The following is a 17,583-nucleotide window of genomic DNA, read 5'->3' as shown; positions in this document are numbered from 1 at the left end:
AGGCTGAGCACGCAAGGAAACCCACCACCAGGCCCTCAGAAGCATCAGCAGCCTTGTCCCTCACTGGTCTCATTTGCAAATTCCCTGCTCTAAATAGGGTATGCTCTGATACTCTCGTGCAAACACTGTATGCTCCTGGGTACACAATTTCAACCTCCTTAGACACCTTCCTTCCATTTCTCCACCAGAGATTCAGATTTTAATAGCCAACCAAAATTCCAGACCATCTCTCAACTTTGCCTTGACCATGCAGGACAGAACCTGGTATAATGCAAACTGCGTCAATTAAGGGCTTTCAATAAATCCTTAGGCCGGGGGTGGGGGCGGTGTTTCATAGACCTTTGTATCCCTGAATACAAATACAAAATATTTGGCCCCTGGTGACACCTGGGCCACATCATCAACAAAGCATGGGCTCAATTACATTTATTTGGAAAAATATCTTATGAAACGAAGTGTTAGGACACTCAGAGAGACACTAGAGAAAAATAATTATATCACTAGGGAATAATTTAAATTCTGTGGATGAGGGGAACTTTGTGGGCAAGGCAGAGACTTCTTTGTTCTTTTAGTTTGGGTTGTGTAAAAAGAGCAGCATGTATTTAAGACAAAAACGTGATTTTCATTTCCAAACACTTTGCTAAAATTATATAAGAAAAATAATCAAAATGAAGAAAATTATCAAAGAGGGATACAAAAAAAGCTCCCACGTCTTACCACCTGTATAGAAATACTTTTATAATTTTGAGGTATTTCTTTCCACTATGTTTACCGATGCATACCCTTTTTTAATATAGTTTTAATCACACTAGGCTCAAAACCTCACATTCTGCTTTTTCACTTGGAGTTATAATCTAATAATTTCCTCTAAGCAACACACTGTTTTAAAGAAGTACTCACCATACATTACTGTGAAAAAATCCACCCTAAAGAGTTGTGCCCCACGTTAGCTGACAAAGATACTTTGGGGGGTAGCTTTCAAGATTAGCATCGCTTTGAATGACAAGCGAACATCCCTGAATGATAGTGAGTCACCTCTCAAAAGACCCCACTCTTCGTTTTTCATTTTTATACTTATAAAACTGACATATTCTCAGGCCTTATCATTTGCCAACATCCTAACGGGGTTTTTACCCCTAAGAGACAGAAGCGTCATTCATGCATGAATCCAAGGTAGTCAGGGATATTTTTTTCCTCAACATAGGATAGCTCATCTAACCCACCAAGGTAATTAATAGTATCATCATGCAGGATTATCTATCAACATTTCATTAAGGAAACCTATAGTAATGTGGATACGAGAACAAATGTAATGTTTCATATAATACAGCCAACATTAATAATAACTAAGGACATAAAGTATTTGGTGCGACCAGAACCAGACTGGAATAACATCATTAAATCACTGCCATAATTGTAAAAAACAGCAAATGCATAGCAAAAACAGGGAAGTGACAGAAGGCCCGATATCTGTTAAAGTTGCCGTCATCCTGCAANGCTCATCTAACCCACCAAGGTAATTAATAGTATCATCATGCAGGATTATCTATCAACATTTCATTAAGGAAACCTATAGTAATGTGGATACGAGAACAAATGTAATGTTTCATATAATACAGCCAACATTAATAATAACTAAGGACATAAAGTATTTGGTGCGACCAGAACCAGACTGGAATAACATCATTAAATCACTGACATAATTGTAAAAAACAGCAAATGCATAGCAAAAACAGGGAAGTGACAGAAGGCCCGATATCTGTTAAAGTTGCTGTCATCCTGCAATTTGCAACAGACAGCTCTATTGTATGTAACACAGCCACTAGTGAGGTCACTTGTCTTGACCTTAAGAACACCTCAGATAGGACGATTTGACTCAAAACGGTGGATTTCTAAAGCAGCTATTTTTACAACCACTGATTCCTAGAACAGGCATAATAATAAATTGCTCAGCCCTCAAAACACCTCTCATTCTCACAGCACAGAACTGGGAAAAGCCTCAGATGTTCACGAAACACGTTGGGTTTTCGGCATCGCATTATCCTGTGGTGCTCTGCAATCAATTACTGTTATACCACCATCATTAATAATTTTCTTAATGAAAATGATTCTGTTGATCTCTGTTGTATTTTAATTATCAGAGTTAAGCATAATTACACTGCAGCTCGGAGCTGGCATGTGGACTCCTTTAGGGTGCAATTTTGTTTTAACACACTGATAATGTAATTTTACATTGTGTCAGTTTGTTTGGTTATTATCCAGTTGTACAATTCCACTGTATTCCTGATAACAGATAATAACCTCAGTACCTCCTATATCCTGAAGTCATTTAAAAAGCAATATTGGAATTCTGCGACTAGCTAACTTAATCGCCTTATGATTTTATAATTCCTGTTGTTAAATATTTGGTTCAGGCACCCACCCTCCTTTAAGAACACCGTAAAACTAGACAATAGTATACATTTTCCATGAATTCCTGAATGGTCAAATACTGTATTTTAAGCACATCTTCCCCCTTTTAAATTATAGTTTCTTACGATATTAGGAAACACCCTAACATCACATTAGGAGATACCATATAGTTTCTATATGAAATTAGGTCCTTTAGGTAAAGTTACACATTAACTTGTAGGCCAGTTTAAAAACTGGCTGCCACGTTACACAAGGCTATTGTTTCAAAATTCTAGCACCATGCAATAGATCCTCTATTTTAAGGTGGAAAACAGTCCAGGTTTTGCAAGGATCCTTATAATGAAAGGCCTTTGTTTTGAAAAGTTGATCAGTTTAGTCACTGTGCAGAAAGTTGCCCACCCAAGATAGGTCCTATTAGAATTTCTGTCATTCATTCAACAGTGCCTAGTACAGGTCCTTGAATATGGGAGACAGTTGATGTGGGTCTAACTGCATTAACGGCATGGTTACACCTGTGCAAACAAGACAAACCAGAACTCTGAAAACAATCATAGGATGATCCGAGATGGGTCTTCTAGCTGACTTTAAGTTGTTGCGGCCCTAAAAATGACAGAGTCCTTAGAAAAAGTACTGCTGTCACTGCTGTCTTAGTTCTTAAACACTTGTTCTTTAATGCCAAACCACAGAATGAGAAAAGGAAGTTTTGCTGATAAACATGCATGGAATTTTGTGAAGAAGGGCAATAACCTGCAACCGTATCTTCGAAACTTCTAATTGTACATTTGGGAATTTAGGACCATAAATTCAAGACTGAATCCCAATTTCATCGTGAATGAGCTGGATACCCTTGAACTATTTACTTAACTTAGGTCTTCCTTTACTCATCTGTAAGGTGGGGCTAATGCTGCTTGCATCGTGAGTTTGTAATGGTGAATAAGAAAATGTATGTACAGTGTTAAAACAATGCCTGGCATAGAATAAGTGCTTAATAAGTGGTAACTGCTACTATTAGTATTAATATTATAATCATTATCATCTTTATACTAGCATTTTATATGACTTTCATTAAAAATTTAAAATATGATGTTCCCCAGACAAAAAACTATCCAATAATATTTTCCAGCAAAGGCTGCTGCTCTCTGATTCGTGATACGGGTCTCTGCAGACACTCTGCGTTCCCAGAGACTGGATGGAATTCTTAGCTATACATCTTGTGTGACACGATCATGTTCTCTTGCACACTTGCTTGATACCAATGTGAAGGCCTGGCTTCATTTCCTCTAATTTGCACTGACTGACCCCTACAGGGCAAATCAGACTGAGTCTAAGATAATTAGCCATATAATATTAGTAACCACATACACAGTGTTTGTGTGCATCTTCCCCAAAACTCTGTGAGGTAGCCATTGCTGCTCCATTTTTATAGCTGAGAAAAAGCTAGACCCAGAGAGGAAATATGATTTGCTCAGTGTTACATGTGAGCAATGGCCTTGTACAATGATACTGTGGCTCCACATACAAAACATGATTCTTCCGTGGTTAAGGTGAGAGTGAGGGTGAGCCTGATACTTCCCCACTCTCTTGACTGACAGTCTGATCTCTGAATCTGGATACACAGAGCATGTGGCTACTCTGAAATAACAACTCCATGAAAAACTAAAAAAAAAAATTACGCCTCATTTGAAGTGAACTGAATGAACAAACCCACCTGTAAAAGGCATAATTTTAATTATTCAGAAACATAAAACTTGAAGTAAGCTACTTCCCAGTATTAAAAGGCCACCACCCGGTGCAATCACTATGAACAAAAGAACCGAATGTGGGAAAGGAGACACTCTGCTGCAGCACTGAAACTAGCACGAAATATTACCAAATGTAAACTGTAACTGAAAAAGGAAAAGAAGACCATCTCCAAAGCCCCACAGTGGATTTCAGCAGTCAGTGAGCAGACCCTGTGCGTTCTACCCCTAGCAACCAACCTCCCTTTAGCTTCAGCATAGTGCTTTTTAGTCTTTTTTTTCATCGCAGATAAGCAAATTAGAATTATCTGGAGTCTGTTGAGAATAATGGCAAAAAACAGACGACCCAACAAGTCTGGTCTGTCAACGTCTGGATGAGCTAATTACTTTCTGAAATGACAGGGGGTAGTTGAGGCAGGAAACAAGTACACCGGGTTATAATATTAATGCCGAATGCTATCCTTTTTTGTACTTTGATGAAACAAGATGATGGCAGCCTGTCAGACAGCACTGATTATATACAATTTTACAATAATTATTTGATGAACACCCTGGAAATAAAAAAATTATAATTATATTTAATTTTATCACTAGCCCACAGTTAATAATCCTTCAAGAGGTGTGTCTCTTAAATGGTCATAGTCACACATTAAATGACCTATTGACACAACATAAAAAATATTAAAAAATTCACAGTCAAAGCAATTTTTAAAAAACACTACACATATACATTTTACATCCTCTTTGTAAATAGGTACAAATAAACTCTCGGAGAGCCAAACCATATAATAATGAGGTTGGCATAGGATGCATAAGTAATGTAGTTCTTAGCTAGAAAACAAAATAAGAAGGTCTGGGTGCATGAATGTTAGCCCAAACAAGCAACCATTTCTGTGTATCTGGCAACAGCACTTCGGTCCTATTTGGGGGACTATTTATGTTCCATCTTAGTGGCTCATGTGAGGTTAAGTTTAGCTCTTGGCCCTAAGAGTGACTAGAGTCAGCCAGGGACAGTCACTGTGATTAACTGGTTTAGGGGTTGGTATGGGATGTGTCCCAGTAAAAACACAGGAAAGCTCCCCTTTTGCTGGAATTGGTGAGCTGGGAGGAGAGGTCTAGAGATTCCCACCATGTGAGGAGAATATTTCTGATAACACAGCCCAAAAAGGAAAGAAGAAGCAGAAGATAGGAGAGACAATCTGGGGACAAGGTTTGAACCGGATTAAATTGAATACCCCTGGACTTTCAGCTGTATGAGCAGATAAATTCCCCTACTCACTACACATACACCACACACACACACACACACACTTTCATTTTTTTTTGCACAAGCCACCTCCATTTGGATTTCTATCACTTGAAAACAAAAGAGCCCTCCAAAATAACATACACATAATGAAAATGTCTCACACATTAGAGATCAAGTCCATACTCACTAAATCTAAATTGCTAAATCCTTTCACCTGCAGAAGCCACTTGCTTGGAGGAGGCTCTCATACCTGCAGCCTATGAAGACAAAGGCTTCAGAGCCCATGGGGCACTTTCTGGGATTGCCTTTTCCATGGCTCCAGTGATCCCTACTGCAATCCTAGAATACTAAGGAATTCACGGAACTTGGAGACTCACTCTGGACATCTGAATTCTAGAAGTCATTATCAGGCCTCTGAAGCCCGTCTGGGTTCCAACCTACAGCAGAGCTTTCCCAAGTGTGTGGCCCAGAGCACCATCTCCGGTGCACATGCACTGGAAAGAAGACACACACGCACTGTAGGAAGTTGTGCACGAACACACACACTTTGTGATTTCTGGGCATAAAGTCCTGAGTGTTTGGAGAGGATATGCTCACCATTTAACGGCTGCAGGTAGAAAGGCGGAGTCGCATAGAACAAAGAGGACGGGATGAGGAATGGTCAAGACCTGGATTCACATTTGGCTCCGTGTCAGCTCTCTGCGCCCAAGGACAGCCATCCTGCCTCCGTCACAACGTCCAGTTGTGTTCAATGAAAAAAAACCCAACTACCTATTTCACTGAGCTGTTTAAAAGCCTAATGAAGAGAGCGTATTCTAAAATGCACAACTCAGACCCTAAGTTAGACAAATGCGCATGTGAACTCCACTCCGACCACTACCCACGATAGCCACGTGCCACGGCAAATTACACACCCTACTCACTCTTTTGCAGGTTAAAAACTATTCAGTGGCAGGAATTCCTATGGTTCATTATCATAGTATGCGAAGTAACTATTCGAGTTTCTGGCAAACATTCATCCTTTGTTTTTCTAGTCAACCAACCAGGTTTATTTTGTGCTTTTTTACTGGGGGGGTGGAGGTGGGGATAAGCAGCGTGCCAGACCAAAGAGAGAAAGGTGACTGAGACCCAGTCCTTGCTCTCAGTACATACAGAGTACATTGGAGAAGCAGGAAAAACAGCTTGCTTTTTACGTACTCGTTTTCTAGTTGCATAAAATGATCATCATAAAACGAGGCAAGGAAGAACAATGCGAGGAGATGCAATTTGGTATGGGATTACCAATGGAGAGGATTCAGGGCTGTTTAATAAATGGTGACCATTATTATCCATGCACAAAGCTAGCACAGTTTTATGAGTTAATTCATTAATTAATAAGCCTCTACAAATTACTCAAAATGTATTGCCAATTTAAAGGCTTAATGTCTGTCCAACCTGCAATACAAATATCTAAAGTACTGTCCAACACTGAACTGCAGTTTTGCTACTATTTTCCTTACATAACAATGTAACAATCATTTCTTCCAAAATGCCTGATTTACAAATGCACTGGATTTGGATTGTGATAGAACAGCTATTTCCTTGCTTCGTGCATATTATAATGCCAACACGAAGATAAGATTTTGTAGAGCAAAAAAATTTATTCCCAGCAATTGACCCTATATTCCAAGTTGCTTTTCTATTTTGCATTCTGACTGGGGGGGGCTGGTTCACTATACATACTATTTCTTTCCACTTTAATAGATCATATTGACATATCCTGGGAAAACCTACCTTGTCTTCCAGCTGAAAGCTCCCACCAGGATACTACAGGTATTCAGGGTTACAAAATGAGTGGGTATGAGACCAGCAATTACAGATGGGAAAGGAATATAATCAGATCCGGGTGTACAGATTTTTTTTAGCTTGCAAATTCCCTCTTTCCGGTGTTTCAACTTTCAAAGGCTTATGGTAGTTTAAAGGCAATCCTCTTATAAGTGTACAAATTGTAATGATTATAGGAACAAGTTGTAATTGTTTCTAGCAAGTTTTTAAGAGTCTTTGATGTTATGATTAGTGTTTTATATGTTAATACATTGATAGGGGCGCTTATTTGCTTGTTCCCTTGTATGCTTTCATGGTTTCTAGGTTCAATGTGCAAATAAATCTTTGATCTCAGTAGGTCTATTTGCTTAAAAATGAAAGCTAAAAGAAATTAAACATGAGAAGCACAAGGTTTTGCAATATTTGCAAAGAAGAGAGATTAGGGGTTTCACTGGAAAAGTACAGAATTCGGGTCCGTAACTTGAATCTGGAGAAAAGTGCCCATAACCGCACCACACACAGAGGGGGGGCTCTGTTTTGGAGAGTCCGTCCAGGATATGCCATCACGGAGCAGCGGCTCCTTTGTAGCCAGGGTGTAGCTGTATGACGCAGTCCCGGCTGATGTCACGCTGAGCAAATCAAAGGCAAAGCTCTGCAAGGCCCCCACTTCCTCTTTTCCTTTTGCCTCCTGCCCTTCAGAAAACACCATGGGGAAGAATCCAGCCTTTGCCATAGTTTCATTTCAAGCTACCCTCCCATGCTGACCGATTTCAAGAAACATCCTGGACTCTGGTGGCTCCTGCAGCAAACACCCTGACACGAATTGCTAAATTTCACAAGGAATTTACTTTTTGATCAACAATGCCTAACAGAGGAATCTGGGATTTCATCAAACTGGCCATTGCTAAAAACTAACGGCAAGGAAGGGACCTGGCAAGCCACTCAAATATGTACAGAGTTTAGGAAAATGTGTATGCTGCTAAGTAATTGATGGCATAACATTTTTTTGTTTTATGCTGAAAAAAAAAACAACAAAAAACAAAACAGCAAGCATTGCTGCAGATACACGTAAGGGATTCATAAGAGAAAAAGGAAGAGAAGATGAAATTCAACTCTCTACCCCCATTCCAGCTCGTTTGATGTGGTTTAGCAATGCTCAGCTTTCGATAGTTCCAGAGATCTCGCATTTACCTTTGCTGTACACAATGCAGTTGTTTTTGTTGTCTTCCACTCCTTGCCAAGTCACATCCAGGAGCCACTTGGGGCCGGCAGTCAGCACCATTGGGACCTGAGCCTTTGTCTTCTGCAGAAAAAATGATAACAAACAGATGCCATTTGCTTCCGTTGATTAAAAACTTGAATAATAGCGGGGCTAATCATTTTATTTTTACAAACAACTAAATCTCCTGAACCATAATCCAACTCCTTATTCCCCTGTTTCGTGGTATCTTTTTAAGACCACAGAAGCTGTGAAGCTTTACTGCTTTCACTAATCTGAATGGTAGAATTATTATCAAGGATTTTTTCCCCCTAAATGATACTGGATCAGATCTCCAAGATTAGACACATCTCTTGTGGCTCTGAATTATAAAGAGAACGCAGATGACTTTCATTGCAAGGAGTGTTCAGAAGTGAACTTTAGACACATTGTACTTGACTATCAACAGGATCTCACTATTTCCTGAAACAGACGGGAAAGAATTTAAAGAATCAGGATCCATTTCAAAGCTCTATCCTGGGCAACATTTATATTAGAGTAGGAATTTATTCAGAATGAATAAAGAAATCTACTCAACCCCCTTTGCTAAGTGTGGATATGTAGTCTGACTAGAACTGAAATGATAATAATGCTAATGATCCACCATACACTGTCTCCAGAGAGACTAGAAGAGAGGAATTGGGACTAAATTCAAATGCAGAGCAAATAAACCACGATATCCCTCCATCCGAGAAGTGTAGACGCAGGGAGACAAGTGATGTAATTCACTGTACGTTTTAAACATAAGGCTTTAAAGGCTCATCATTTTAGGCTGTTTGGCACCTGAACTATTTCTTTAACTACATTGATACATTTACAAAGCAGGAAAAAAACTGGGGAGGAAGCAAGTAAGCCTAGCAAGAATCTAGTTCCTGTTGAGTCACAGCGAACAGGCGTTCAGGCATTTATCATTCACCAGCCCATGTTCTGTATATCAAATATCATAAAACCACAACACAGAGCACAATACGAGGGTCTCAAGGTAATTTTTGAACTGCATTTTCACCTAGATATGATCCTGCCAAAGAGATCTCAGCCCAGCCTGGGACTTTCCCACATGTTATATACTATCACAAATTTCCCAAATTGGCATTAACAAGTATTCACCCGAGGAGTTCCATGTAATCTGGCCATTTCAAATCTCTGAGGAATTTGGAAAAGCCAGGTCACCCGCTGAATGACAACAATGATAATGCATGAGACACGGATGCATTTTTAACTGCAAAGCCATACTAAAAACTATGCAAAAACAAATGCTAACCCATTTCTTGAACTACCATAAAATATACAATGGAAAAAATTAACCATGATGGATACATTTTAAAAGAAGTCAAAAAATATTTCAGTATTACAATAGCAGTGGTACACCTGCTCAATTGTAAGAAATACTAGAATACTGACTTTTTCATGTTCATACTTTGATTCATTTTAAAGTCTTCATTTTTAAAATATGTATATTAATATTTGGCAAGCAAAACCATGAAAAACAGTTATCTGAAAGCCCTATATTTTATAGAAGCAATTTTATATTATAAGTTTTTCACAAGCTAGGCAAAAAATGTTATCAAATTATCCCTATGGGTACCAGTCTGAGTGACCATTTTTATTTACTCCCATTTTCTTTCTTTTTTTTTTTTAGTGCATAAATCCTTTAATACCTGAATGCATCTACAGATTTACACATACATATATGCTAAATACAAAGAAATATATACATATGTATATGCTTATATGTGTGTATATTTCCAAAATTAACCCGTTACTTTATTTTTTTTTAATATATTTTATTGATTATACCATTACAGTTGTTCTATTCCCCCCCTTCAATCCCCTCCACCCACACCCTCCCTCCCACACCATTCTCCCCCCCTTAGTTTATAACCACGTGTCTCAAGTTCTTTGGATTCTATATTTCCCCCACTATTCTCGCCCTCGCCCCTATCTATTTTCTGCCTACCATCTATGCTATTTTCTGTGCCTTCTCCCCTCTTCTCCCCCTCCCACCCCCCTGTTTCTAACCCTCCATGTGTTCTTCATTTCTATGGTTCCACTCCTGATCTAGCTGTCTTCTTGGTTTGCTTTTGTTTTAGGTGTGGTTGTTAATAACTGTGTGTTTGCTGTCCTTTCACTGTTCATCTTTTTCATCTTCTTTTTCTTATATAAGTCCCTTTAGCATTTCATATAATAAGGGCTTGGTGATGATGAACTCCTTGAACTTGACCTTATCTGAGAAGCACTTTATCTGTCCTTCCATTCTAAATGAAAGTTTTGCTGGATAAAGCAATCTTGGCTGTAGGTCTTTGGATTTCATGACTTGGAATACTTCTTTCCAGCCCCTTCTTGCCTGTAAGGTCTCTTTTGAGAAATCCGCTGACAGTCTGATGGGTACTCCTTTGTAGGTGACTGTCCCCTTATCCCTTGCTGCTTCTAGGATTCTCTCCTTCATTTTGGTCTTGGCTAATGTAATTATGATGTGCCTTGGTGTGTTCCTTCTTGGGTCCAACTTCTTTGGCACTCTCTGAGCTTCCTGGATTTCCTGGAAGTCTATTTCCTTTGCCAGACTGGGGAAGTTCTCCTTTATTATTTGTTCAAATACGTTTTCCACTCGTGGCTGTTTCTTTCCCCCTTCTGGTACCCCTATAATTCGGATGTTGGAACGTTTAAAGATGTCCTGGAGGTTCCTAAGCCTCTCCTCATTTTTTTGAATTCTCATTTCTTCATTCCTTTCTGGTGGGATGTTTTGTTCTTCCTTCTGGTCCATTCCATTGATTTGAGTCCCCGTTTCCTTTCCATCACTATTGGTTTCCTGTGCATCTCCCTTCATTTCAATTAGTTTAGCCTTCATATGTTCCTCTAATTTGTGACTTTGTTCCTCTAATTTGTGACTATAATCTACCAGTTCTGTGAGCATCCTGATAAATAGTGTCCTGAATTGTGCTTCTGAGAGGCTGGCAATTTCTCGGTCGCTTAGAGTTATTGGCTCTGGGACTTTGAGTTCTTCTTGTGCCATCTTTCGGGTTGTTCGTGCCTGTTCCATAGCAGGATCAGAGCCCTAAAGTGTTCACTAGAGCAGGGCAACTAAGTCGCTGGGTTGTGACGTTGTATGTGGGGGCGGGGTCAAAGAGGGACAATGGCTCTCACTGGTATTGCAGGGCAACTAAGTCGCTGGGTTGTGACGCTGTAGGTGGGGGCGGGGTCAAAGAGGGACAATGGCTCTCACTAGTCTTGCAGGGCAACTAAGTCGCTGGGTTGTGACGCTGTATGTGGGGGCGGGGTCAAAGAGGGACTATGGCGTCCTGTCCGCCGTCTGCCGCCACGGCCCTCACCGGTGCCGCAGTTGCTGCCGTCACCAGGCCCACGCGTTTCGTCCCACTGCACGCGAGTGTGCCACCGCCGTCAGCCCTCGCCCCCTGGGGCCTGCGTGGTCTGTCTCACTGTGCGCGAATATGCGCCCGCGGTCTGCCCCGCACCCCAACTGGTTCCCGTCTGCCTGCGCGCCTGGGTCGGGGGCCCTGTCCTGCCCGACCCTGCTCGCTGCTGGCTCCGCCCCTCTTACCGTCCCCGTTGAACGGTTAGATGTAGTCGGACTTCCGTATAATTCAATTTTCTGTCCTTTGGTTGTGTCTTTGTTTCTCCAAACCTTTGTTGTATTCAAACTTGGTTGTGGGAGAAGGCACAGTGTTTCCACCTATGCCTCCATCTTGGCGGAAGATACTCCCATTTGCAAAACAGAATTTGAGAACAAGCAAGCTTTTCTATCTTAAATGAGAATGACCCATATCTAATTAAATAGGAGATCTCAATTATGCACATTTCAGCCCTTTACTGCCAGGGAAACAGTTAAGTCCATGGATCAGGGTCAGCAGCTCTCTGAGCAGGAAGCAGAGCAAGTAACAGGACAGAGCCCACCATTTATACACCTGTGTAGCATGGATTTCTTATTTGCAATATCCGCTTCTGATTTTAAAGAACAGATTTCAACAATAGGCACCTGGCACCTTTTCTACTGTGTTCTTTTATTTCATGGGAAGGATCGGTGTTTTAAATTATTTAATCTTCATACTCCACAGTTCATAATGCCACATGGATTTCTACACAGTAAATCAGCATTTAAATTTTCAATAGATTTTGGGAAAAACAGATATTGACTGCTTAAATTCTTTAGGGAATCTTTTAGTATAAAGTAAATCAATTGATCTTCCATTCATTCCATAAACGACCAATCAACCCAATCTAATGCTTGGTGCTAGAAGTATGAACAGGCATCTTTGTGTGTGTGAAGGAAACAGACATGTTTAAAAAAGTTTGCTATAATGGAAAAAGTAGCACAGTAGGGAGTGCAACATCATGAGTAAATTGAGGGTCAGTGAAGGGCAAGAGAGACACTCCTGTCCTGTGGATTTTTGGAGGCTTTTGTAGAGGAGGTGACTTCCAGGCAGGACCTTTATGGATATACAGGAAGAATTTACAACTGGTGGTAATATCATGGCCATAGTCTGAATATGAGAGTCATGTGTACAGAAAACGGTGAGTAGTTCTGGGACTCTTTATTTTAGGTTCTCAAAAAATCTTCAGAGCTGTTCTTGATATACAGAAAGCACTAAAAAGGCATTGGCTGTCATCATCAACATCAATATTATTATTATCATTATTGATAAGACGAAGGGCAGGTTATTACACAGATCTTGAAGGACCTCTTCCTACCAAGCAGAACCTTTTGTACTGAAATTGCTAAGCAGAGTAAAGTCAGTAAAGATGGCTTAAACAGGAGGGATACGTGTTCTATTATTTCATACATATTTTCGGACAAAGAAATTAGGTGTCTTATAGGATCCAGTGGTACAGCCTTCCTATCACCCAAGCTGGGTACTCGAGGTTCACCCTTTGTGTGGGCTGAGTACACCCTCCTCTTGTAGTTGAGCCTTGATAGCAGCTGGTAGGTCAATGGGAGGGATTTACCCAGGACAGTCAGCTGTAAGGACTGACTGTGACCATTGACCATTCCATTCCAGTCAAGATGGTGGCATAGGGAGACATAACTCACTTCCTTCTGCAACCCCATGAAAATTACAACAAAATGTAGAACAACCATCATTTAGTACCATCAGAAAAAAACTTCTGACTGAAAAAAACAGTGAGGATTGAGTTGGTGGAAAAAACTCCTAAATCCCCAAGCAGTTCCTCTTAAAAAAGCCACATATGGACTCACCTACACAGACTCACTCCCTCTGAGCTTCAGCACAGGGATAGCAGCTTGAAAGGCACCAAGAGCATATAGGAGGGAACTGAAGTGGCTGGCATCAAGGCAAGAAGAGGCCAGTGTCCCTTTTCTGAATCCACCTCCCACAGATCGAGCAAGCTAGTACCATACCTGAGACTCCATCAACCTGCCTAATATTGTTTGCCCTGCCCTGGAGATCCCCCTGAGACTCTGCCCCACCAAACTTATATCCCACTCAAGCTACTTTTCCATATGAATGGTCGGTCTTAGCTTATGCTTTACAACTTCCTAAATCTTCCCAAACAAGCAGCAGCTGACTTCAGTGAGCCCCAGGCATGGCATTAGCAGCGGCCAGCCTAGATTCACAGCTTGGCGTCACCTGGGAATCTCCAAGCCCAGCACAATTAGTAGCCATTTCAGACTGCTTTATAGCTCAGACAGGATGGCCCAGGGCGAAACACAGGTGGGGGCTGACCTTGCCCTGCACCACCCAGGAAACACCCAGCAACTACAGACCACATCAGAGTACCACCACCCACCATGCCCCTGCACAGCTGATCCTCCACAGAGGGCAGAGGGTGGTGGTCAACGGTCACAGTCAGTCCTTACAGCTGACTGTCCTGGGTAAATCCCTCCCATTGACCTACCAGCTGCTATCAAGGCTCAACTACAAGAGGAGGGTGTACTCAGCCCACACAAAGGGTGAACCTCGAGTACCCAGCTTGGGTGATAGGAAGGCTGTACCACTGGATCCTATTAAGACACCTACTACATTAGGCCACACTACCAAGATACAGAGTCAAAGAAGTTCTACCTAATACATAGAAACAAACACAGGGAAGCTGCCAAAATGAAGAAATAAAGAAACATGGCCAAAATGAAAGAACAGATCAAAACTCCAGAAAATGAGCTAAATATAATGGCGATAAGCCATCTATAAGGTATAGAGTTTAAAACACTGGTTACACGAATGCTCAAGGAACTTATTGAGGACCTCAATAGCATAGAAAAATCCATTCAGAAACGAAGGATACACTAACTGAAATAAATAATTTACAGTGAAACAACAGTAGAGTGGATACAGCCAAAAATCAAAGTAATGATTTGGAACATAAGGAAGCAAAAAACAACTGATTGGAACAATAATGCAAAAAAAGGAAGATAGTATAAGCAGCCTCTGGGACAACTTCAAGAAGGTCAACATTTGCATTATAGGGGTGCCAGAAGGAGAAGAGAAAGAGCAAGAAATTAGACATCTGTTTGAAAGAATAATAAAAGAAAAATTCCCTAATTTGGTGAAGGAATTAGACATACAAGTCCAGGAAGCACAGAGTCCCACAAAAAATGGATACAAAAAGGCCTATTTCAAGACACATCATAATTAAAATGCCAAAGGTTAAAGACAAAGAGAGAATCTTAAAAGCAGAGAGAGAAAAGCAGTTAAGTTACCTACAAGGGAGTTCCCATAAGACTGTCAGCTGATTTCTCAGAAGAAACTTTGCAAGCTAAAAGGGATTGGCAAGAAATATTCAAAGTCTCGAAAAACAGGGATCTGCAACCAAGATTGCTCTACCCAGCAAAACTATCATTTAGAATCAAAGGGCAGATAAAGAGCTTCCCAGGCAAACAAACAAACAAACAAAAAGACCTAAAGGAATTCATGATCACTACTCTATTGTTGTATGAAACATTAGTGGGGCTTATTTAATAAAAAGACAATCAAAATCTGAATAAAATGACAATACACATATCTATCAACAATTGGGTCTAAAAATCAAACTAAGGAAGCAAGAAGAACAGAGGCAGAATCACGGATATGGAGAGTGTTTTGATGGTTGTCAGGAGCAGATATGGAAGAACGGGTGATGAGGTGTGGGGATTAAGAAGTACAAACATGTAGTTACATTGCATCCATGGGGATGTAAAGTACAGCATAGGAAATAAAGTAGCGGAAGAAATTATACACAAGGCCTATGAACATAAACAACAGGAGGGGGATTGCCTGAGGCAGTGGGGAATGCTGGGTGGCTGCAGGCAAAGAGGGAAAATTCAGGACAACTGAAATAGCATAATCAACAAAATATAATTTAAAAAAGAAAATAATAAAACCTTTAAGGAATTAGAGGAAAAAAGAGCCCTGGCTGATGTGGCTCAGTAGATTGAGTACTGGTCTGAGAACCAAAGAGCCTCTGGTTTGATTTCCAGTCAGGGCACACGCCTGGGTTGCTGGCCAGGTCCCAAGTAGGGGGCATGTGACAGGCAACCACACATTGATGTTTCTCTCCTTCCCTTCCCCTCTGTCTAAAAAATAAATAAAACCTTAAAAAAAAAAGAAATTGCAACTCAAATTTCTTTTAGGTAATTATTCACCTGATATTAATTTATATTTAGCTCTGTTTCAAACTACTAATCCTAGGGTGACCGACTCTCAGGTTTTCCTGGGATTAAAGGATTTCCAAAAATGTTAGAATTTCATTGCTAAAACTGGAAAGTCCTGAGCAAACTGGCATGAGTTTTTTTACTCCCCCCTATTATTACTACTATTAACATAACATTAGCTGTTTATATTTGAGTACATGCTAAATATTGCATATTGAGTATTTCCCCGGAATCTTTTCTGATTTTTCAAATCCAGGAGGTAGGCATAAACATTTTCTCCACTTTGTATGTGAAAAAGTTAAGATTTAAAGCAATTAATTTTAGCCCTGGCTGGTGCAGCTCAGTGGATTGAGCACTGGCCTTCAAACCAGAGGATCGCAGTTCAATTCCCAGTCAGGGCACATACCTGGGTTGCAGGCCCGTTCCTGGCAGGGGACACACAATACATTGTGGGTCCCTGGCAGAGGCAACCATACATTGATATTTCTCTCCCTCTCTCCTTCCCTTCCCCTCTAAGGATAAATAAACAAAAAATCTTTAAACAAAAGATGTTTAAAAAAGCAGTTAATTTTGTGGCATAAATAAAAATCATTAGTAATATCTTGCGTTAATGATAAGTTAGGCACAACTCCTTTTAAACACTGCAAGCATTTCTTATGTCTGGGTATAGGTAGAATATATAACTTACTAAGAAACTAAATTGAAGCGAAAACAATTTCTTTTAATCCAAATCAGTAAAGCAAAAGCAAAAAATGTACCAAAGATTTCCTGAAAGCTATAGCCAAGCTGTAAAATAAGTAAGTAGATAAAAAAAAAATCTCAAGGGACCAGTTATTACAGTTTTGAGGAGGTAAGTCAATTTCTTTCTGAAGAAGTCAACTTTCGTAGAGATTGACAGCCTTCAAAGAAGATTACCAAGTGTGAGAAGGAAAGAGTTCGTCAGGATTATATGAAATCTACACTTCAGTGAAATCCATGAATAGAAAATAATAATATCCACATTGATCATTAGGCTCCCTTTCCCATGCCTCTCTCTATCATAAGGATTCATTCAAGGGCTGAGAGTGGAAGTAACTTTACGTTCAATGATTTTAATTGTCCTAATTTCACAAATGAAGAAAGTGAGGCCAAGATCTTTATCCACTACCCTACTGAGAATACAGGCAGCACATGATGGGAAAAGAGAGCAAACATAAAAGGTGTGGTAGGCAGAAAACTGGTCCCCAAAGATGCCTATGCCCTAGTCCCCTGAAACCTGTGAATATGTCCCCTGAAACCTTGCCTGGAAAAAGGGATGTGAAAGATATGATGTAGATTTATGAACATGCGATGGTGAGGTCACCCTGGATTACCTGGAGAGACCCAACCTGAACACATCAGTCCTTATGTATTAATAGAAGAGAAAGGCAACAGTGGAGCAAAGACATTCAACAGGAAAAGGATTCCACCTGCCTTTGCTGCGTTTGCAGGCGGCACGCTGAGGACTCCAACTAAGGAACGGACTGGTCTAGAAAGTGGGTGA

The 17,583-nt window shown here is 40.4% G+C and overlaps 1 protein-coding gene across 3 annotated transcripts in view; it reads right to left on the bottom strand.

Moving 5' to 3' along the window:
* Positions 1-17,583, bottom strand: part of ZFPM2 (zinc finger protein, FOG family member 2) — a 443,439-nt gene that overhangs the window by 146,161 nt on the left and 279,695 nt on the right. For 2 of the 3 annotated variants that reach the window (XM_037048373.1, XM_037048374.1), the window contains one exon: positions 8,395-8,506. In XM_037048373.1, coding sequence (XP_036904268.1) covers positions 8,395-8,506 — 112 coding nt within the window. Of the gene's footprint in view, positions 1-8,394; positions 8,507-15,791; positions 15,799-17,583 lie in introns of those variants that run through there. The other variant, XM_037048375.1, reaches the window with a different exon arrangement.

Source organism: Sturnira hondurensis, unplaced genomic scaffold (assembly GCF_014824575.4).
Source record: "Sturnira hondurensis isolate 20B ecotype Veracruz unplaced genomic scaffold, ASM1482457v3 Scaffold0006413, whole genome shotgun sequence".
Taxonomy (NCBI): Eukaryota; Metazoa; Chordata; class Mammalia; order Chiroptera; family Phyllostomidae; genus Sturnira; species Sturnira hondurensis.
Note: the sequence above shows the minus strand (reverse complement) of the source record. Positions and strands in the feature narration are given on the sequence as shown.